The sequence below is a fragment of the Grampus griseus genome (assembly GCF_964374135.1).
Source record: "Grampus griseus genome assembly, chromosome: 18".
Taxonomy (NCBI): Eukaryota; Metazoa; Chordata; class Mammalia; order Artiodactyla; family Delphinidae; genus Grampus; species Grampus griseus.
The window spans coordinates 73,853,387-73,876,886 of NC_139012.1; the positions used below are offsets into that span (position 1 = coordinate 73,853,387).

Consider the following 23,500-nt stretch of genomic DNA (forward strand, 5'->3'; position numbering starts at 1 on the left):
TTCATCAGCAATATTGGCCTGTAATTTTCTTTCCTTGCAATGGCCATCTTTAAAGCCACACTGTGCAGCAGGAAGGATGGAATTATTAATCCCATTTTACCACGTGGGGAAACTAAAGCACAGGTGATTTCACAACTTGAGTGACATGGTTGGGGTTCACACCTACACTGTCCAGCTCTAAGTTCACATTCCTTCTGTAAGACTGAAGCCAGCCTGAGCTGCTGCCAGGATGGGGAAACTCAGCTTAATAGCCCGACTCTCTTACAGAATTTGTGTGGCAACCATGTATCTATCCCTTGTCAACCTGCATGGAGCAATTAGCGCACAAAGCTCATCTTCTAGTGAGGACAACCTTGCTGAACGTCCCAGTCAATGACCTAAGTTCAAATTGCAGACCACCTTCCCATCCTGAGCCTCTCTTTGCCCTCATCCCTGTAGCTACAACCCCACCTCCTGCTCTCTCAGTCTGGATCGAGGCTATCTCTCCGAAGCTCTGACAAATCCCTGTGGTTCAGTCCCCACCCCCCTTTTTGGTGCTGAGCTCTTCTTTCTTAGGGGCTGGGGAGGCACAAAGACTGAACAGGATCCTCAGAAGGCACAGGACACTGACCTCCACTGTCTGATTATACTGTGGCTCCCCTGGGACTGGAACCAGAGACACTGTTTCCCAAGAATCAGGAGACAGAGTGAATAGAAGTCCTTCCAAAAGGGGAAATGCCCAATACACTTCTCTCCCTGTAAAGCTATTTTTAGTTCCTTCAAGTGTCTCTGAATCCAAGCAAACCAGGGAACTGCCTGAGTTCGTAGTTTCAGCATGTTCCAACTTTGACAGAATACATTATGTCATGTGGAAAGAGAGCCAGGCAGCCTAACTGCATCACAGACCCACGGCGCCCGCTCAGAAACAGGGTCCTCATCAACGCTGGCGGCGTCCAGACATGATTTCTGAGGACTGGTGACCCTCTCAGCAGTATACGGAAGAAAAGCAGGGATTGGGTTTGTGCTGGGCAGATCAGCCGCACGAAGAAAGAGTGGAAACAGTGATCAGTGCAGGACAGCTTCCAAACTGAAAATAAAAATGTTGCACAATAACGTTAGAGAGAAACCTGGACTTTGGAGTAAATAACGCATCATGTATCTATACCAGCATCTTCACACGCAGCCTCAGCCTGCGTTTCAGAACAAACCTCTTGCCAGAACTTTCAAAGAATCCGATTATAGAAAGAGAAAAATACTAATGAAGGGTGAAGTGGGGAAAAAAAGTTACTCAGCCCCGAACAGCTGTTTATGAACTATTTTCATCTAAATGCTGCATGTGTAGGAAAATGAAAGAGCTAAATCCCAAAGTGGGTCACAGAAGTGGAAAGAATAAATCAATCATGACCCAAATAAATGACTGATTCTATCGCTGAGGCCAGTGGGTGACGTAGGAGGTGAGGACAACAGCCAAGTCCCTTAATGGCTGAGCCAGGGGTTAAGGGAGACAGCGCTCTTTGTGGACTCCGTCTACAGGGGTGACGGGAAATCACCTGCCAATTAGGAGAGTTATTCTTCTCTACATAATTGTTTTTATTATGCTCAAGGATATGGCATGATACGTTCTGACGGACTTCCCCAGTATTCATTCATTCAGGACAAACTGAGTTGTGGGATTGGCACATGGAGAAACGTGGGTCCTGCCTGCACGTAGCTGTCAGAGCAGAGGAGATTCAGAAAGCAAACGGGGTGTGATGCAGTGTGCGTGCAGGGAATGCTGAGCCAGGCGGCTTCTCCAGGGAAACAGAGCCAGCAGAATATGAACACGCGTATGTATGTGTGAGTGTGGGAATAAATATATTTTCATACACACACACACACACAGAGCTATTTCAAGACACTGCCTTACACAATGATGGGGGCTGGTGAGTCCAAAATCCATACCGCAAGCCTGTGGGGAAGAATCTCCCAGGCAGGAGCCGATGTTGCAGTCTTGGGGCAGAATTTTGTCCTCTTCAGGGAAGCCTGTTTTGCACTTAGGGCCTTTGCAATGATTGGATGAGGCCCACCCAGATTATAGGGGATAATCAATCTCCTTTACGTAGAGTGGACTGATTACAGATGTTAACCACGTCTACCAAACGCCCCTATAGCAATGCCAGGATTGGTGTCTGACGGAACTCGGGAGACTACAGCCCAGCCACGCTGACACATAAAACTGACTGTCACGGAGCGGAGGTCCGGGGAGACCCTCACTCACACTTGGGCCTGGAGTGGGGCGGGGAGACGGGGAATCAAGTAAGTCTCCTGGAGGAAATGTTAATAAAGACTGAAAGCCTGGAAAGAAGGGCTGTGGGAGAAGCCGGACCACCGCGGGGAGCAGGCAGGCAGGAAGCTGGTGGGCACAGGAATGGGCTCCCAGGAGCCCAGGTGGAGGCCCCAGAGCCAGCATCCGTGGCAGAGAAGTGAAGATGCTGGAGCCAGGCATCACAGTGCTTCCCATGCATCACCTCCTAATCCTCATAGGTACCCTGTGACCCAGGGCCCGTTAACCACAGTCTGCTGATGAGAAGCTGGTGCATAGCAAGGCCAGCTAGCTTCCCAAGGCCCCACTGCTCCTAGGCACACAGGCAGGATCCCAACCCAGGCCTGCTCACCAGAGGTGGGGTCTGCAGGTTGTGGGATGAGCTGGGGTCAAGGGCACACATGGAGAAGTTACTTTAGCTTTGGACAGAAATAGGAAAGAAAGAGCTCAAGGTGAGCATGGAGAGGCAGGTGGATAAGCAGGAACTCCAGAGAACCGGGGAGCTTTGGAGCAGCCACGGTAGGAAACAGGGCAGGAGGGGAAAGGGTGGGAAGGATGGAGCAGATGGGCTGTCGGCGTGCAACTGAGGTTCACTGGAGTCACAGAGGCAAGAAGCTGAGATGACCGGGTACCAGATGCCTCAGCCGCACGAGCTCCCGGGAAAGAGTAGAGTTTAGGCAAACAACAAGTCCGGGTGCCAGGACTCCCCACCAACCTGATGGGGGCATTTGGAGAAAGCAACGGAGTGTCAGAATAATTCACGTGCTTAACCATATTCCTCCTTGGTCTGCCCCAGATACAGTCAGTCAAATACGGTGAAGGCTGCAGTCCAAGTAGAACACAAAGCTCTGGCTTTAGAAGGAAAAAGAATCCCCTTTCTTCCATATGTAACCTTTGGCCAATCCAGTTGAATCACTTCAGTTTTGAACATTTCCTACTGACTCCATTTCTGTGGATCTCAGGCATGAAAACGAGAATGCTTCAAACAAAAAGCTTTCTCGTTTAGGTCTGTTGTGATGCTCCGTGCAGGAAGTACAATGAGTAATTTAACTTCTATCTTTTTCTTTTTCTTTTTTTTTCCTAAGCTTAACCAAAGGAAGTCCTCTGGATTGGGGAAAAAAAATCATCATTAAAGAAAACGTTTGCCACTGTGAGGCGTTACTTTGTTGAGTGACTTCAGAACATCTCGGATGTACAAAGCTCAGCCCTCACAGTGTGAATCCGACACCAGATACCCACTGGTGTCCCCTGGTCTCCTGGAAGACACTTCGACAAAAAAGGCAAGACGCGGGAGCTGACGCATGAAACGCTGTCCTTGTGGAAACGGCATGGCGTGTGACAATCCGGGTGTTTATATTTTTCGTTGGAGTAGGTGGAAATGAAAACATTTAGATTGAACATTTCTTCTATCATTTTAAGCGATTATAAAATTAATGTTAGATGTGCTCCTGTTGATGGCAGTCACATGTTGCCTGGCAACCCCAAGTGTCTCTCGCGTTGAACTGCAAACTACTGGAGAAGCTACTCATTTTTAAACCGATGAAGCTGCTCAAGAAACTGAATGTGGTGCCTACCACACCCAGACCTCACAATGATACAGGATATTTACACGTAAGACGCCCCCACAATTGGATGTAACACCAGATGCCCCACTGGACCTACAAGCTTTCCTGAAGTCATCAAAATGACATCCTGGCCCACTTGATCCAGTTTTCTATTTCCTTCGTGGCTACTGTATCACCGGCTCTCACCAGATTCTTTTAAATTTATTTTTAAATTGTGGTCAAATATATATAACATAAAACTTACCATCTTAATAGTCTTCAGGTCTACAGTTCTGCGGCATCAGTACATTCAGCTGGTGCAACCATCACCCATTCATCTCCAGAACTTTTCTCGTCTTGCAAAAATGAAACTCTACACCCATTCAACACTAACTCTCCACTCCCCCTCCCCCAGTCCCTGGCAAACCACATTCTATTCTGACTCTGATTTTTGAGTATTCTAGGTAGTCATATATATGGAATCATACAATATTTGTCCTGTCTTGTCTGGCGTATTTCACTTAGTATAATGTCCTCAAGGTTTTCCCATGTTGTAGCATACGCCAGAATTCCTTTTTAAGGCTGATTAATATTCCATTATATGTATATACCACACTTTGCTTATCCATTCATCCGTCAATCGACATTTGGGTTGCTTCCACCTTTTGACTATTGTGAATGATGAGTGGTTCTATGAACATGAGTTTACAAATATCTCTTCAAGACCATGCTTTCAATTCTGTGGGGTATATACCCAGAAATGGACTGCTGAATCATATGGTAATTCTGTTTTTAATTTTTTTTGCGGAACAGCCATACCGTTTTTCATAATGACTGCACCATTTTACATTCCTAATAGCAATGCACAGGGATTCCAGTTTCTACACATCCCCACCAACACTTATTTTATATTACTTTTAATAGTAACCATCAGTAAATGTTGTTAATAAGAAACATAATCATTAAATCTAAGTATGGTGAAAGGAAGCTAAAGAGATACTTATTAGAGAAGTTAAATCAATGAATAGTGATTGTAAGCTTGAATAAAATGTTCCAAGAACTGATAAGAGACTATAAAATGATAAGCTTTAAAAAAATGACCCATCCAAAGATCAAGGATAAAGAAAAGGAAATACGTATGTTAGAAATTATAGTCAATTTTATCTTTACCAGTTTTAAAGTTATTTCCAATTTTTAAACCTTTACTTAGCACCTAAAATAGAGCAGGCACAGAACTAGGCAGGGAACACTGCAGACCCAGCAATGGAAAAGCTGATGGTCTAGCTGGAGGACAATCAGGTACTGGTCACAAAAGCTACATTTTTTTATTCCTTTGCTATATGGTATGTCCCTCTGACAGAGCTTAAAGGGACTGAAGGAAAGAAACAGTGATATGAGTGGAGACAGGAATTTGTTGAAAGTCACATTGTTTAGTTTCTTTTCTGTTTCTGATCATTGGGCCGATGTAAAGTTCAACTCCTGTAAGAGCCTCTACAAGTAATTAAATAGCTCTTGTTTTCAGCCTGATTCTTTACCAATCTACCCATGTCCCTTCCTCAGCTAGACAGAGATTAACATGAGTGCAAGCACGAGAAGCCACTCTAGACAACATTGCAAAAACACGTCTTTTTGTCTCTATTAACAGATGCCACTGAGGAGGGAAAGAAAAGTAACCTAGATCCTCCCAAAGGAGCTGTGAATACGGGTGGGGAAAAGCTATGCCTTGCACGAAATAGCAGGAAAACATATTCTCCTTTTTAGTCATCAGCAAAAAGTGAGTGTGGCTGGTAGAGAAGATAATGTAGCCCAGGCAGTGACAGGACCCACAGGGGTGAGGGCTGATCTAACAGTCCCCTTACTCATCACTCCTTCTGGGGAAATGTGCCCCCGCTCACTTCCACCAACACAAAGCCTTCTGTCCTTCAAGACCTACTGCATCTCAGCCCCTCCCTCTCCCTCCAATGAACCTCATCTGCTCACCTAGGATGACTGTCCCAAACTCAGGGGCAGGGGCCCAACCCAGGGGCAACAGTAGAGCACAAATTTCTGCTCCGCACTGGGTTACATAATAAGTAGTCCTATTCATACTACATTTTATAGCCTTCAGCCTACTGCGAGCCTCAATTACATGCTCTCATTCTCACAATACAGTGGGGAACGAGGTTTGGAGAAGTGCAAGGGTGAGTGGGGCCTTGAACTACGACCTTCTCCATGAATTTCTGGGCTCTTTCCACACCCCTGCTTTAGCCTAAATACACCTTGTACAGAACTTCATTTTATTACCGTAGTTCTTTAAAAAATTCCCCATATTTATCTATATGATATTGCCTGTCCAAAATCAATATATATATAATTCCTTATATAAAATTAGTTTTCTAGAGAGAAGTCTTTTTTTAAAAAAAGAATAACAGAAGTATAAGCTCCTTAATGCCCAGACCCTCATCTTTAGCACGTATTTCTCCCTTGCTCCTCCAGCGCCCAGCACAGGACAAAAGCAATGGGCTATTAATGAATATCTCTGGAGTTTTTTCACTACTATATATAATATAGATCACCAACAAGGACCTACTGTATAGCACAGGGCACGTAACTCAGTATCCTGTAATAACCCATAATGGAAGAGAATGTAAAAAAAAGAATACCTATCTATCTATCTATCTATCTATATGTATAACTGAATCACTTTGCTGTACACCTGAAACTAATACAACATTGTAAATCAACAATATTTCAATATAAATTTTTAAGGTATTTCCGGAGTTTTTTGAATATGAGCATGATCAGAGATACACGCCTGACAACATCTGTCCAACTTATACTGACACCGTTTTCTTAGGGATGAGTGCAAGTTATTCCTTATAGCTGTCTCATAGAACATCTATATGGTTACCTCTTGAGAAGTAATAAGGAATTACGGGGAATTTTATCATCACTGAAAGAACACTCCCTCGAGAAAGAGCGAAAGATGGGAAACTGCAAACGTTCTCACACGGTTAGGGAAGTGATCCGGCGTTTTGTTCCACATATTGTCTGTCCCATAACCTGACATAACTTATAAAAGAGGCTGTTATCAGTCTTTCCCAAAGACAAGCAGGTTCTGCTTTTTCTTGCTATATTAATTATTTTATACAGCCTCCTTTCATCTTTTAATTTTCGTCAGAATGTTGTAGAGATTACTGCTGCCCCACATTGATCTCGTTGCCAGAAGTAACTGAATTCAGTCGTGGAGGGGACTGTAATGCACACCAGACCCCAGGGGCACCAGGCCATCCTTAGGTGGGGGACTCCCCAGTCACTTCCTACTGAAATTTAAACTCCTTCTCTGGTCTCTGATAACAATGGGACCATTAGCCATTTGTTCCCTTTCTTTTTATTCTTCTCTTCTCTTAAAAATGTGATATATTTCCATCTTCTTTTTTCTTCTCTCTTTTTCTTTTCTTCTCACTTCGCTCCCCATGCTTAGAAAATATAAGTGAGCAAACATATTTAAAAGTCTCCAATAATTCTAATTATTAACGTTAATGTAGAAAGAAATCTAGGCATTGATCTTTGTTTCTTCATTGAGATATAACTGACATATAACATTGTGCAAGTTTTAGGTGTACAGCATAATAATTTGATATATGTATACACTGTGAAATGATCATCACAATAAATGTAGTTAGATCCATCAAAAGTCTCATAGAGTTTTGTTTTGTTTTTTTACTGAAGTGTAGTTGGTTTACAATGTTGTGTTAGTTTCTGGTGTACAGCAAAGTGACTCAGTTACTATATATATATATATATATATATATATATATATAGTAACTGAATATATATATATATGCGCACGCACACACACACACACACACACACACACACATATTCTTTTTCAAATTCTTTTCCATTATAGGTTATCACAAGATATTGAGCATACTCTCTGTGCTATTCAGTAGGTCCCTGTTGTTTATCTATTTTATATATAGAATAGTGTGTATATATAGAATAGTGTGTGTAATAGTGTGTTAATCCCAAACCCCTAGAGATTTTTTTCTTCTGATGAGAACCTGTAAGATCAACTCTCTTAGCAATATATAGAGACAGCATAATTTGTATGTCCTTCAATCATAACAAAGGAAAAATATATGGGAAACGGAAGGGGTCTTTCCTTACAGTTTCCGAATGAAAATGTAAGAAGCAACAAACTTGTGCCCTCGGGGCCCTGGACCCCCTGAGAATCTTCTGCTCAAGAGTCTTGGGACCAAAGACACAGGATCCATAGAAGGCATGTCAGAAACCATGGTCCCACCCCTCACTTAAAAGGGAGGACACCGCAGGCCCACAGATATGTGTGACTGGTCCAAGATGACAGCCCAGGGCAGCATCTAGATCCGCGTCCTCTGAACTCCCAGCTACCCTTCACTGCCCCCACCACCTCTCTTGGAGTCTGGGAATGAGCACAGGGTCCTGCCAGTCTCTGTGCTCAGCACACAACACTCGCACCTCCACCCTCGCTGTCTCTGGGGATCGCTCACACAGAACTGCAACCAGTACCGACCCACGGCTAACAGGCTCCCATGTACTGCAGGCAGCTGGACTAGGCTTCCCGCAGATCCTCAGCAGAGAGAACGTCACGGGAAACTGCTAGATTCCAGTTGCTGCCAATTTGCATCGTAGGAGCTCATTGATGGAATCGAGCTACACGTGGAACGAGCATCCATTTCTCCAATAAACCCTCCTGGAGCGACACTCAGTGCCTCTCAGCCTGGTGGGCATCATGGGATGAGGCGTCGGACTGATGCTCCAGCCCTGGGTTCATCACTAACTCAACCTGGCGTGGTGATGTCACCTCGACTTTCCTTACATCCTCTCCTTTTTTGTAGAATGGTCACGATCACTGGGATGATACCTGAGGTGCCAGTGTGGACACTGTAGGCTTCCGTGATGGTAAAGCAAGGCTTCTGGCAGCAACAGACAGCTAAGGATACAGGAAGAAGGAAGATGGTGCAAGCACGAAGATGCCCAAGGCATAGAAAGGACCAGCCGGAGGGAACTGACATTTCCTGGACAGGTAATCAGTCACCAGCCAGTGAGCACATATATTCCTCAACTGAAATAAAAACTAGGAAGAACTGGACTGTTTCTTGTGTTCTTTCAGAGCCACTGTTGGACACAAACTAATAACACCTGCTTGAAACAACACCTGCTCCTTGACCTCTGGCTTAATTGGCATATCTGTTCAGTGAAACCACTGTGACAGGTCCATCCAGGTTCATTTGCTTTCATTAGCAAACCTCTCTGGTGGGGCTTCCCTGGTGGCACAGTGGTTGAGAGTCCGCCTGCCGATGCAGGGGACACAGGTTCGAGCCCCGGTCCGGGAAGATCCCACGTGCCGCGGAGCGGCTGGGCCCGTGAGCCATGGCTGCGGAGCCTGTGCTCTGCAGCGGGGGATGCTGCAACAGTGAGAGGCCCGCGTACCGCAAAAACAAAAACAAAACAAAACAAAACAAAAAAAAAAAAACCTCACTGGTGGCAACAGAAGTCTCCTGTGTAGGCACCGACTTTAGAGGCAAACCTCGGGGCTAACGGCACCTGAGATGTGTTGGCATTTTTCATTTTCTATTCAAAGGGGTGAGAGTAAATGGGTGTTGGCAGTTAACAGCTGAGGCTGTCTGCTTGTCATCTCCCTGCCACACGCAGTTTCTAATAAAGAGGGCTAGGGAAAAGATTCGAGCCTTGGATTTCTGTGACAGGGGCCATGGTAGGAGATTCTGGGGTGGCCGTTTCCCATCACATTTATTTGTGGCAAGGGCAAGAGGTCGAGGTGGGGACACTTCATTGTGACTTTTGGCAAAGTTGTAGTAAGGTCGTATGCATACACACATACGTCCAAAACACACACACACACACACACACACACACACACACGTCACACGTACAGGAATGGAGTGAGGATCCCTGCGTTGCTGCTGTCACAATTTAGGAGCCAACCCTAAAGGCTGACGAGAGGGTGTGGCAGAGGGACCAGCAGAGGTAGAAGAGAGCAGGGCAACCGTCCTGCGGCTCTGAGAGCTGCAGGTGGCCCTCCGCTGCCACACCAGTGGCAACAATGACGGCCCTTGCCTGCTCAGGCCAGGGCTGCGTGTGCTCAACCCAAGTCCCTCCCAGGGCAGCAGGCAGGGAGATGCAAAATCTGTGTGTACAGCATCCGCGTTTCTGCTGGAGAAATCCACGACCCATGTTAAGAAGTTACCTAAGAAAAAGGGTTGTGAAGTATCTCATTCTTTGCCCTCAGGAACCCCAATACACAGAAAAAGGACAAAGCACTCCACACAGATGTAGAAAACTAACATGGTTACCAGGGCGGAAGCGGGGACGGATAAACTGGGAGACTGGGATTGACGTATACACACTACTATATATAAAAAAGATAACTAATAAGAACCTACTACATAGCACAGGGAACTCTACTCAATACTCTGTAATGATCTATATGGGAAGAGAATCTATACATATGTATATGCATAGCTGATTCACTTTGCTGTGCACCTGAAACTAATACAACATTGTAAATCAACTATACTCTGATAAGGATTAAAAAAAGAACAAAGCACTCAAATTAGGGAAAACATCACGGGCACAGTGAGGAAGTGCTCTCATGTGGAAAAGAAAGTGGACTGAGGGAATTTTCTGGAACTTATGGGAAGAAGTAACCCTCCTTACTAAGACTGTGACAAAACTCTTCCCTTGGGGTCAACTTGAAATTAGCACATAAATGGAACCAGAGACTAAGGCCTGTTATACGAAAGTGACATCGCAGCATCTTAGCTGTACTGGGAGAAGGTTCTCACCAGTTCCTTAGGGAGGAAGAACTAGACCTTTAGATCAGAACCTACCACTTACAATCTAAACTGACTGCATATATTTAGGGTAAAAATAATACACAGTAAGTGCATCTAATTCTATCACATGGGTTTAATTATTCTCATGTACCCCTATCGTCTTCACGAAGTCCTGACCTGCTTGACAAGCAGATCTCTGAACTGAACCCCATGCAGCCCCCCACGTAGCGACACTGGGGTCAGCCAGCCAGGTGTGGAGGTGGGCTTGAGGGAGGTGGGCTCACGTTTACCTACGCCTGAGTGTGCTCCCCCAGTTCTGTGAGTGGCCCCCTCACCCTTCCTGTCACCCCACCCTCTCAGGCGCTCTTGCCCTCTCGGTTCTGACACTTTTCCATCTGGTCCTTTCTTTCCGTGCCCACTGCTGACACCTACTTCAGGCTCCCACCAACCCTCGCCTCCCAGTTGCTGCCTGTTATGGGAGCCAAAGAACCCTCTGACATCACCATTAATTGATTTTCTTTCTCATCAAAAGCAAAAGGGATTACTGATCTGTGCTGCCCCATCTGCTGCCGTAAGGAAGACCCTGCAAGGATCTCTATGAACCTTCCCAGATGATAGACTGTGCGTATTACAGCAATATAGGAAAGCACGTACTGTTGGTCAAGTTCCCAGGAGAAGTCAGTATGAGTCTGGCAGTCATGCATCTCCCTGTCTCTGTTCTGATGCTGGACCAATAATCCAAGATGCTCAGCATTAGGCAAAGGGCCGGAGCAAGGTGACTTCTAAGGTGTGACTTTCTATATTTTATAGGAAAAAATCAGGGCAGTAAAACTTTTGAGCTGTTCTCTGTCTGTTAGTGTCCTGAAAGGTCCATCTCATATGACAGGAGAAGAATAACAAAATAAGGTCAGGCCAAGACGGGAAGAATCCCTAATTTTGGCAGAACTGAGACCTCTCACTCTCTGTCTCTCTTCTCCAAACTAATTAACTTGCATTTTACCATATTAATGTTTCTCAAATACGATTCTGATTATTCACCACTGAAGAACCATAAATGATTCCACACATTGATAGAATTCAGCCACAAGGTCCCAGCTCTGAGAGCCAAAAGTGGTCAATTCATTTAATTCGATACCTTCCAACTTTTATAATAAAAATCTGAGTCCACTGAGGTTAACTGACTTTCCCAAAGATTATTCTATTACCATAAATGCTGATTTTATTACATATTATGCATGCAAGTGTGGCATATTTCTTATCTCAGTTCATAGTTCAAAGCATCCTTTCTTCATAAAATACCTTGAATATGCTAAAACATGCAAGAATACGGCACTATTAACCTTTTGAAGGGCTATGTGACTTCTAACAGTTTTGCTCACATATCTGATTCAAAATGGATAAACTAGGTGTTACTTAAGCAATAAAGAAAATATTTTCACTTACAGGCAACACCGAATAACACCCAGAAGAACTCATTCTGATGTGAGTGTATGAAGGAAGCAAAGAAAGGGAAAAAAGAAGGAATTGAATGTGTGGGAATCACTGGGAAAATTAACAGCGAGATTCAGTGAAAATGATTCTGTTTTTTTCCTTACAAAGAATACTTTACCTAATTACAGATACCAGGGAAATAGGTATTTAAATCCACCAGTGGCATGTGTTTGACTTCCTCATTTCCAGAGAAAATCAGGAGTTATTTTGGGTTTTGTTCTCACTATTCTCTTTTCCCCACATACCCAAATCGGGTTGAGATATCCAACAGAGTAAAACCCTAGTACAATGGAAATTAGACTCTAGCAAAATGAAAAGCTGTGTGAAGCCCTTTTCACACTGCAAAATCAAATGTTCCCATTTGTTTCCTGCAGACATTAGAGGCACAGAAATAAAAATCAGATCCAACTCTCAGTTTCTATTTTGAGCAGAGGTTTTAAAAGCCATCAGCTTAGATTAATGTGCTATGTATTAGTCACCTTGCATAAATACATTTCATTTAAAGGGAGCCCAACTGAATGTACTCTCTTAAATGATAACATGCTAAGGGCATGGCAGAGCCCTTTTAGATAAAGAGATAAAAACATGACTTTCCCTGCCTATGTTTTATAAATAGCCAAACAACCAGAAGCTTGTAGCCCAAAAGTAAGAGACGCCCATGAAAATCAAGAGATGAACTTCTAGAACTGCCACCTTACGGTTTCATGAATGATGCATGTTTTAGTTTAGCGCTCAGAAAGGCATTCACCGTACATGAGAGAGTTGATGATAACAACTGTGAAATGGAGTGAACGTCGACTCCCTGACCTAGATGTTATCAATACCAGTTTCTTCAACCCACACCAGACATGGTTAATCCACCACGGAATTTTTCCGTCTGAGCTTTTAAATCCCTCCCAACAGAGAACTTTCTGCATGTGGGAAACGGATGGAAACAGCCACTGGAACATTATTATTATTATTGTGCAAGGCCCTGTTTGCATACATTAATTCCATTTAATGTTCTCATCAATCCTACAGTGGCTTTTGACATTATTTATTAGTAGTAATATTATTATTATTTTACAATGAGAAAGTAGAGGCACAGAGAGAGTAAGTAACTTGCCCAAAGTCACAGAACTAGCTAGTGGCAGAGGCAGGATGCAAACCCAGCAGTGCACTTGCAGAGACCACTATGCTATACTGACTCTTTTTATTTTTAAGGATGTCACTTTATTTTATTTATTTATATTTTGTAACATCTTTATTGGCGTGTAATTGCTTTACAATGGCGTGTTGGTTTCTGCCTTACAACAAAGTCAATCAGCTATACATATACATATATCCCCATATCTCCTCCCTCTTGCATCTCTCTCCCACCCTCCCTATTCCACCCCTCTAGGTTCGGTGCTGATCTCCCTGTGCTATGCTTGGAATGTAAAAAAAAAAAAAAAAAAGGTTCTGGAGAACCTAGGGGCAGGACAAGAATAGACTGACTCTTAAGAAAGGAAAACCAATACAGAGAGAAGATGGGATTTTAACCTTCTTCCACGGAAGGTTAAATAAAAATGGAAATTTTCAAACATACCAAAAAAAAAAAAAAACCCCCAAAACCGGGAAGTAAATAGTGCAATGAACCCTCAGAGTTCCATCATCCAGCTTCAAGGATTATCAAACTTTTGCCTAACTTTCCTTATCTATACTGCCCCCCCTCCAGTTTTGCTTTGTTCTTTTCTTTGCTGGATTATTTTACAGCAAATCCAGACCATCTGTCATTACCTAGACGCAGAGTGGAATAATTAGATCTGAAGGTATAACGCAGTAGGGCTGAGACAGCCCAAGGGGACTTGAGGGGCGTGGGGTCAGGACGGGCAGGTGCTCCGTCCTTCGGGTTCCTCCTCCCCTTACCCCTCCCCAACGCTGTGCCATCTCCAGCCACAGCCCCCTCACAGCTCCCTGCAGGATGCACTTGGATACCCCATCTCCCCACCAGACACTAACTACACAGGGTGTCCTGGCCCCAGCACTGAGTTCCATGCTCACCCCATAACAGATGCTGCAAGACTTCAGGACTGGGGAAGGGCAAGTAGACAACCCGATCTTCACAAAACAACACAAGCCCCCCAAATGAGGCAGTTCAATTAGACATTACGTTTACTACATACAAAACTATTATCATCCCAATTCCAGTTTATCTTACTTTCAACCGTTTAATGGTCAGTTTTCTTTGAAACAAAACAAAACACATTTACGCTCTAACCTTATCTCTGGGTAGACGTGATCGGTGTCCGAGTGTTTTGAAAAGGAATGTACAAGGACATCAATAAGGCTCAATCTCAAACAGGCAATAGCTTCTCTGAAATTTAACCTCACAGGTCCCATTCAGCTCCTTTTTCCATGAATAAAAAATGACTCCCTCTTCGCCAATGGAACATGAGACAGGTTGATGGCTGTTTCGGTAGGAGTTATTAATAATGCTTCTTGTCGACTCTCATTTATTTATTTTTATTTATTTATTTTTGGCTGCATTGGGTCTTCATTGCTGCACGCGGGGGCTACTCTTCGCTGCGGTGCGCGGGCTTCTCTTTGCTGTGGCTTCTCTTGTTGCGGAGCACAGGCTCTAGGCACACAGGCTTCAGTAGTTGTGGCGCAGGGGCTTAGTTGCTCCCCGGCATGTGGGATCCTCCTGGACCAGGGCCGGAACCCGTGTCTCCTGCATTGGCAGGTGGATTCCTAACCACTGCACCACCCGGGAAGCCCTCTTATCTCATTTAGAATGCATGTCAGTTACAGAAAATCAAACACGTCATGTATGCAGAAGAATTCTATAGTGTTCGTAAGCATAAACGCTGAAATGAACATGCAAAAAGCTTTCATATTAACCTTTACTTTCACTGACTAACTTCCAAAATGGTTAGTGATTTCCACTTCAGATCATTATCTCCAGAACCCAAATTTTATTCAATAATTAAAAGACCACCTACCTATTTATTTTAAGTATGAAAATAAGAACTATAGCTCTAGAATTTAATGAGAATATCCAGTCTCCCTAAATTGAGATGTCTAATTGGAAACTAATTGGAAACTTTGAAATTCTCTCATGAAAAGCCTCAACAGTTGGGTTTTAGCCTAATTCTTTTAAAATGGCTAATTACATGCAAGGAGATATATAAGATCTTAGACATCTGTGAGACTAGTAGGTCAGTCCACATAACGATTTAGCTCTGAATATAATTATACTACAAATAACCTATTATCTTTTCCATGCTTTGAGTTGTATAAATTATCTATGGGTACACCACAGTCAATGGAAGCAACATTTTAGAGATAATTGAGGTAATTTAGAAAAGTGTGAGAACCACAGTGATGGAACTTCAACTATCAAGACGTATGAAAGTCCTAATAGACTGAAAATGTGTTCCTGGTACAAAATACTTCTGAAAGTTGCCCAAGTTCCTCTCTCAAAAGTCTCTCTTGGGCTTCCCTGGTGGCGCAGTGGTTGAGAGTCCACCTGCCGATGCAGGGGACACAGGTTCGTGCCCCGGTCCGGGAGGATCCCACATGCCGCGGAGCGGCTAGGCCCGTGAGCCATGGCCGCTGAGCCTGCGCGTTCGGAGCCTGTGCTCCGCAACGGGAGAGGCCACAACAGTGAGAGGCCCGCGTACCGCAAAAAAAAAAAAAAAAAAAGAAAAGTCTCTCTTGTTCTATACCCTCACATATGAGAAAATCTTTCCACTGGGAGAGAATTTCTCTTGAAATTCTACTAGTGGAAAGCCCATGCTAGGTAGTGTGAGGTATACTAAAATTATTAAGAGACATACCCTGTATCCTCAAAGAGCTGACAGTCCACAGGGGAGACAGGACATAAAAACAAATAACTATACCAAGATGGTACGTGATAAGCCACAAAAGTGATACAAGCAAGGGGCAGTGGGAGTTCCTAGGAGGAAGGACCACTTCAGGTTCACAGATGAAGGAAGGCTTCTTAGAGGAAATGGTATTTGAATCACACTGAAAATGACTGAGTCCACAGAGAGATCTGTGGGAGGGGAGAGCATTCTAGAAATGAATAGTTTAAACCAAGACCCAAAGGCAGAAAAGCACAAAGCCCTCAGAGAAAAATGTGAACAGCTCTCGTTGTCTGGTTGAGAGTGTATGTCAGGGGACTGGGTGAGAGAAAGGTGAGAAGGGGGCTAAGCAAGCCACGGAGGGCCTGTAACTTCTGGAAAGCAGTGGAAGTGAGTACAGGGACACATGGAGCATTCCCAACAGGCTCAAAAGAAAATTGTCTATAGGACCATGTGCCTGTGGATTAGAGAGTGAGGATGTACTGGGAATAGTTCAGGTGACATAGATTTAAACAAAGATGAGGAGGAGAAAAGAAAGAGAATAGAGTAAATGTAAGAAAGAACTGATCAGATTTGATCACTGAATACAAAGGAAGGCAAAAAAGAAAAAAAAAATGGTGAGCGGTAACGGCTGATTTTAAAATTTCCAGCCTCCGTAGACAGGAGATCATAGATGTCATTACATCATAGAGCAACTTTGAGAGGCGGCGTCACTTTGGAAAAGATAACGGAAGATTCATTTTGAGGGAAACGTTTAGTTTGAGGTGACTTGAGTCACCCAGCTGGAGATATCTGACAGGTCATTTGAAATGTAGATGAGAAGTTCTGGAGAGAAGTTGGGGCTGGAGATATGGATTTGGTACCGCGACCGAAGTGCCAAGAGCTGAAACTGTGGAAAAGAGGACCAAGGGGAAGATGGCAGCATTGGGATAGATGCATTCTGAGGACAGACCCTGGGGACCTCAAACACTGGACTTCAGCACCAAGGAGACAGACCCCACCGTGATGAACCAGCAAGGCTGCATCAGAAATGGCAACCCCTTGGCTTCCGGAGGTTTTCTGGATGTACCAACAGCTCCTCCCAAAGGATCTCCTAGGTAGAGCCCACCTCTACCTCCCCAAATACCGCCCAGCTCACAACCCCCTCTGAGGAACTCCCTGATCACCCTAATCAGAAATGAAGCCTCCACCCCAACTCATTTAGAAGGCTGTCGGCACATATATCCATGCAACATGATTATTTATACCGATGTCAGTCTCTCTGTCCACACCCAGCTCTGCCCCTACATCTCTAAACATTCTACTACTTTCCTGCACCAGAACAAGAAACAACAGAAAATCCTTCAGATTTCTTTTTTATTTCTCCTTTCAAATTCTTTGTCTCATGATTTCTGGTCTCAGTTCACCGCACAAAGAAAACATGAGAATATTGCAGGGAGAAAAAGAGGAGGAGAAACTGGAAAGGACAGCTGCAAAGGCCACCTTCTTCATGTTCTTTTCTGATAGATATTTTCTGTTTCTTGAGCACCAATAGATTAGGTGTTATTCAGAGTCCACAATGAGAGATGATCCTCCACATAAATTATTCTATCCTTGTGTGATATGATCTATTTTCACTAATGATTAATTCATGAAACCCTAAGTCTTCCTATTTCCCTTCCCACACACACACTCCCCCAAAGGTTTTAACTTTAAATTATACCTCCTTACCCACCAGAAAAATCAAGTCTATAAGCCTAACTGCTGGTTAATTTGACAACTAGGTATACTTTGGGCTATGGTTTGTTACCAACACTAAATTACACTGTAATTGTTTTTCTCCAAATTTCTATTGCCTGAAGCATACTGGAGAATTTTTTAAATGATGAGCTACATATTAGGTCAGACCTGCTCAAATACTGTGATTTTGAGCTTAAATTTAAGTTTTAAGGTAGAGAATTACTTTTTTCCTGTTCACTTTCAATCTTAAAAAAGCTGTGGGTCACGACGTAATGTCATTTGAAATTTTATTTGAGGTTCGAAATGGGCCAACCTCATAACCTCGACGTGATGAACCCGTACAGGAGTGAAGGGAGGGTGATGTCCTGCAGCACAATGAGGATAAAGGTCGCGTGTTAATCCAGAGAAACTGAGCTGCTAGCAAGAAATTACAGGGAGGCAGCCTGAACCCACAAGGAGCACGGCCTCACCATGCGAACTGCTCACCAAACAGCTGGCTTCTTCACATGATGGAAGGTTCCCCATCACCTGAAGCGAGTACACACCTGGGAAGGGGTGGGGCAGGGACAGGTGGGTTGGGCCTGAGGGGACTCTCAAGGCAACTCAACTCTAAGATTTGCTTCACTAATAGAAAGAAAGGACTTCACATCATGGGTGTGTCTTTACCACACATGGCAGCTTTGAGAACTAAACAGAGGAAGAGGAATACTCCCTCCTGCTCCCAGGATGGGAGCAGGTCACTCTGATCTCAGTTCGCTCAGCTATAAAATGCAGGGGTGGACAGGATGCTAAAATACCCTCAGGTTCTAAGGACCTACAGCCGGTTCCTTTCCCTGTGTCGGCCCCATTTGCCAAAGCCTCGTGGAAAAGGTCAGAAAACACAGCAGGGCACTCGCCTTGGGAAGCCCTTGCCCAGCGGGGTTGAATGAACGGTGCAGAGCCTGAGCCCGGGGTGGAGGGTAGACTCCAAATGGAACAGCTGAGACCCGCACTCAGGGGGCTCCCAGGCCCCCCTCTACAGCATCACTTGCCCATCTGGACCCAGGAAAACAGCACAGAAAAGTCGCAGCTAAGCCAAGGTGGCCCACAGAACACTAGTAGGTTCACAATGAATCACTTAGAAGTGTCCCCCACACAGCATTCAGTCACGTGGACGCTGTCAGACTGTTTATAGGCACGTGAGTGTCTAAAATCATGAGTCGCACATTTGCAAATAGTTCCTCATTGTAATCATGTTTCAGATTTTGAGGCATCTACTTACTGTGGTGCAATCCCTTTTTATAGTAATATTCCTAAAATGAACCCTAAGTAGTGTCTAAAGAAAGACAAGACAAGGAACAAAAAAGGAACCCACGCTGACATCATGTTAGCTGTTTCCATGAGCTAAACTGGCAACATTTGCTCCTAGGGTTTGTCTAAGAACTTTCAGCTCTTGCAAGAGCTTCGTATTTTACTTGATCCTTGTCATCAAAGCATCATTTATTTGCTAAAGAACAGGAACAGGAGTTTTCTTGACCTTAAGTCTGATAACAGGCATAAGCATAATGGTTAATGGCACTAAGACATCGATTCAAACATGGGCCAAGTTTTTCTGTGATTTACTGGTGAAGGACAAATTTTATATACAGTTAGGTGGCAAATAATTACAGATCAATTCTAACATATTGCATTTTAGAAACAGAAAACAGTTCTGAATAGAGTAAATATTTCTTTTCCTATGAAATCTTTAAACCAGGAGTTACTTTCTCTGGCACATAACAGCTCTCATCTCGGCTGCTCAGGGAGTCCCTAGCTAGTATGCTTTGAAGCACAGGTGAGAAGAAATGCCCTAAGCACACCTGGAATTATTCCGTCCACACCTGTCAGCTCTCCTTTTGAAAAAGTGGCTGCCATGGGGACATGCCTCAGGTCACCTTGAGGTTCATTTTTTTTAAGAAATCAGAATCTTAACTCCTTCCTTGGAAAGATACAGACCATGAGATTTTTTATTATTCATGCTCCATCTAAAACAGAAACATGCCACTGAGAATTTCACTCCTAAAAATGATGACAAATCGTCACTCCTCTATTTCAAAACCTTCAGACTGTTAACACGCACACACATATCGAAAAATTAAGAGTTACGCGTTTGCAAATTTGAGACTGGCACTGTGCTATGATGCAATCCCTAATTCCAGTGGGGTTTCTAAAATGATCCCCATATGGAAGTAGGTCTGAGACACAGCACCTTCAGGAAATCAAGTGAACCAAGAACCTCTCAGAAATGCTTACAAACACGTCGAGATGCATTACTTTTAGGAATAACCAGGTAGACTAAAATTTAGAACTACAGAGGTACAAATGTTCCACCCACGAGCTCTATAAAGCCGAGAAAGGATAGGGAAAAAACAAGCTTGGAGAGAGGAAATTGAAAAAAGTAATACAAAATCAATCTTATTCTCAATCTCTCTTCCCCTTCCCCTTCCCCCTTCCCGTCTTTCACTCTGTCTCTATCTCTTATTCCAACTTTATTCAACTACTATAAACCCTTCAAAACAGCTTTCCACATGAAAACTGCTTAGATTTCCCTGGCAAATTCTTACTACCCAACATCTGAGGTGTCATGGCTTCAGATCCAGTAACAATGACTTTGAAGTCGATGAGGCTGAGATGGGGTTTGGTCCTCAAAGGCTCAGCCCAAATGGGGCAGCCTTGGGTCTTCTTTAGGGACAGCAGCTGATACGACGTGCTCGGACGCTATTAATTCATACTTTAAAATGCAGCTTATAACACCAGTGTCAGGAACCAGGCCTGGAGTGACACCATCTCAGCTAACAGGGACCTTCCTGGGCACAGACTAGAAGAAGCTCCGCTGGGCTTCCCTATTTTTAACATCGTTTAATGAACTTTTAGAAATCAAGAGCTCCACCAATATGAAGGCATGACAGGTAATCACAGGTGACTAAAATGATTTTCCCACTAATATTTCATGTCTTTTTCTGGCACATTAACTCCCCATAACTTAGAAAACGGTACTGCCAAACAGGCTTTTATTTTTCTTCAGCAGATTATCTTTAAAGTCCCAACAATGGGAAATTAAGGTAGTCAACCCAAATTCTTAGTTAAACGCAAAGAAAATGCAACCCTGTTGTACCCACACGCTGATTCGCCCTCTGCTGGTCCTGCCTGTCTGGGATGCAAGCCCGCCCACCCGTCCGCCCCACTTACGGTTGGCCAGCCGGCTGGGCTCGGGATGGGTGCTGTCCGCTGACTGGGTGCTGGACACCGAGGACACGCTGGAGCTCCGGACGAAGCCAAAGGCCGCCAGCTTGGCTGCCGGGAGGCGCGAGTAGCCAGGAGGACGAAGTCCAGATTTGGGTAGGTTGGATTTTGCAGCATTTGAACCGGAAGGTTTCTTTAAATCTGCTAAAATGAACCCAAGCCAGAAAAAAAAAATCTCAGTTGATAGCAAGATAGAGAAGACACAGATTGTGAATATTAACCCAGATCCAGCATAAACAGACCACAATTACTCTTGCACCGTCTGATTCAACACATTCACAAAGGCGTCTTTATGAGAAAGGCCCCTCACTGCGGGCCAGGTGCTAAGAGGAGGAGAGACAGCAGGCAGACGAGACCAGAACAGACAACTCACCCTACAATATGGCCATAAAGAAAGGTATAAAGTGCTTAGGGGCTGAATGGAATGAGGACACATACTGTTGCAGGTCACCCTAGAATTGTGAAGCTGAGATATACCTTGCTTCTGACATATGATGAGTGAAGAACCCTTGTGGTCAAACATCAGCAATTATAAACTCTATGTAGTAAGTCACAGAGACACATACAAAGAATCATTGAGTGGTGGCAGGAACGAGGTGAAAGAGCACAAACTGTGTAGCTGGCTGAAATCTAGTCTCTACCAATTACTACTGTGTAATCTCAGGCACCTGACCTAACATTAAGAACCACAGTTTCCTCCCGTGGAAGGAACAGGGTTGATAAAACTGGCCTGGAAGTGTTAGTGTAAGTACTACTGCTTGTAACACAGAACTTGATAGGTGCTTAAACTGAGGCTAGGTTTCATTCTCTCCTTTTTCTAGTATCTGTTTTTATGTTAGTCTAAACTTCAAAATTAGTTCCCAGATACGTGCAAAGCCAGCTAATTTGAAATAATAGAACATTATTATAAGTGCATGATCTCAGCACTCCCGTGTCTGAGCCGGGCTCCATGCATAGCTACTGTGACGATCGTCCCAACCCTATGAGAATTCTCTCAATATCAGATAGAACCAGAACATTATCAACACGCAAATGCTCGTTTTTTATAAATTCATTCATTTATTTATTTATTTTTGGCTGCGTTGGGTCTTCGTTGCTGCACGCGGGCCTTCTCTAGTTGCGGCGAGCAGGGGCTACTTTTCGTTGCAGTGTGCGGGCTTCTCATTGCGGTGGCTTCTCTTGTTGCGGAGCACGGGCTCTAGGCACGTGGGTTTCACTAGCTGTGGTGCACGGGCTCAGTAGTTGTGGCTCACGGGCTGTAGAGCGCGGGCTCAGTAGTTGTGACACACGGGCTTAGTTGCTCTGCGGCATGTGGGATCTTCGTGGACCAGGGCTCGAACCCATGTCCCCTGCATTGGCAGGTGGATTCTTAACCACTGCGCCACCAGGGAAGCCCACAAATGCTCTTTAATATGACATTTAAAAGGAAAAAGGGCCAAGCATCCTGCTATTCTGTATAATTGTCCTAGTCGAGCCATTTAACAACTTTCACTGCAGCCACATCTACTGTGAGTGCTTGTTCTTACACTACAGTCAGGCAACTCTTCATTATCTACTGAAAGCTCCACCAGGTTGCAGATTAAAATTAAAATGGGCTATCTGTAAAAAAAATTCAAGGTCTAAAAAATCAGTGAAGAGTCTACATATTAGAAAGCATCTATGTGTGGAAATACATCAAGAACCAACAGATGCCAGGCTGGGCCTGCAGTGCCCTTTCCTCTAGCAGCAGCTCCCCCGAGAGTGAGGCCATGGTCACTCGTATGCCCAGGTGATGGCAGAATCTGTACAACTGTGGTTTCCTGACGTCTAGGTCAGGACTAGGAAGGGGAGGAATCAGGTGAGTGCAAAGGGAAGAGGGGACAGGGAGCTGGTGCTGCGAATATTCCCAACTCAGGTCTGTTCTAACGCTTGGAAAAAAAATGTTCAACTAGGACAAAGAAGAAATAATCACTGTTTAACGAGTAATATTGGCCCCTCTGTATCAGAAAGTAAATGTCATGTCAATGCCTTAGAATTATTGTTCTCTGCTTCTCTAAAAGACATAAAGTTATATGAAGTAATAACTAAAAATATGTATTACTGGGTTTGTAACAGACATGGATGTAAAAAGGAGAAAGATGGAATAGAGCTAAATAGGAGTAACATTTCTGTATCCCACTGACATTAGTATAAATATTACGTAGATTCTGATAATTTAAGATGACATGGTAAGCCCTAGAGCAATCAGTAAGAAGATAACTCAAAAAAATATACTGAAAAAAATCACTAAAGGAATTAAAATGCTACCTTGGAAAATACTTACTCAGTGCAAGAGAAAGCAGTAATGAGTAGAGAAACAAAAAAGACATGAGGCAGACAGAAAACAAATAGCAAAATAGCGCATGTAAATCCAACTACATCAACAGTAACATTAAACGTGAATGTACCAACCAATCCAGTCATAAGGCAGAGACTGACAGACTGGATGAAAAACAAGACTGAAACATATGCTGTCTGCTGGACAGACATTTTAGATTCAAACATACAATTAGTTTAAAAGCAGAAGGATGGGAAAAG

General features: G+C 43.9%; 1 protein-coding gene across 1 annotated transcript in view; it reads right to left on the minus strand.

Annotated features, from left to right (window-relative positions):
- The window catches only part of MTUS2 (microtubule associated scaffold protein 2), a gene marked incomplete at its 5' end in the record, with an annotated part of 327,280 nt that overhangs the window by 272,793 nt on the left and 30,987 nt on the right, over positions 1-23,500 (minus strand). Inside the window, one exon of the mRNA XM_082675664.1 lies at positions 20,891-21,088. Coding sequence (XP_082531790.1) covers positions 20,891-21,088 — 198 coding nt within the window. The remainder of the gene's footprint in view (positions 1-20,890; positions 21,089-23,500) is intronic.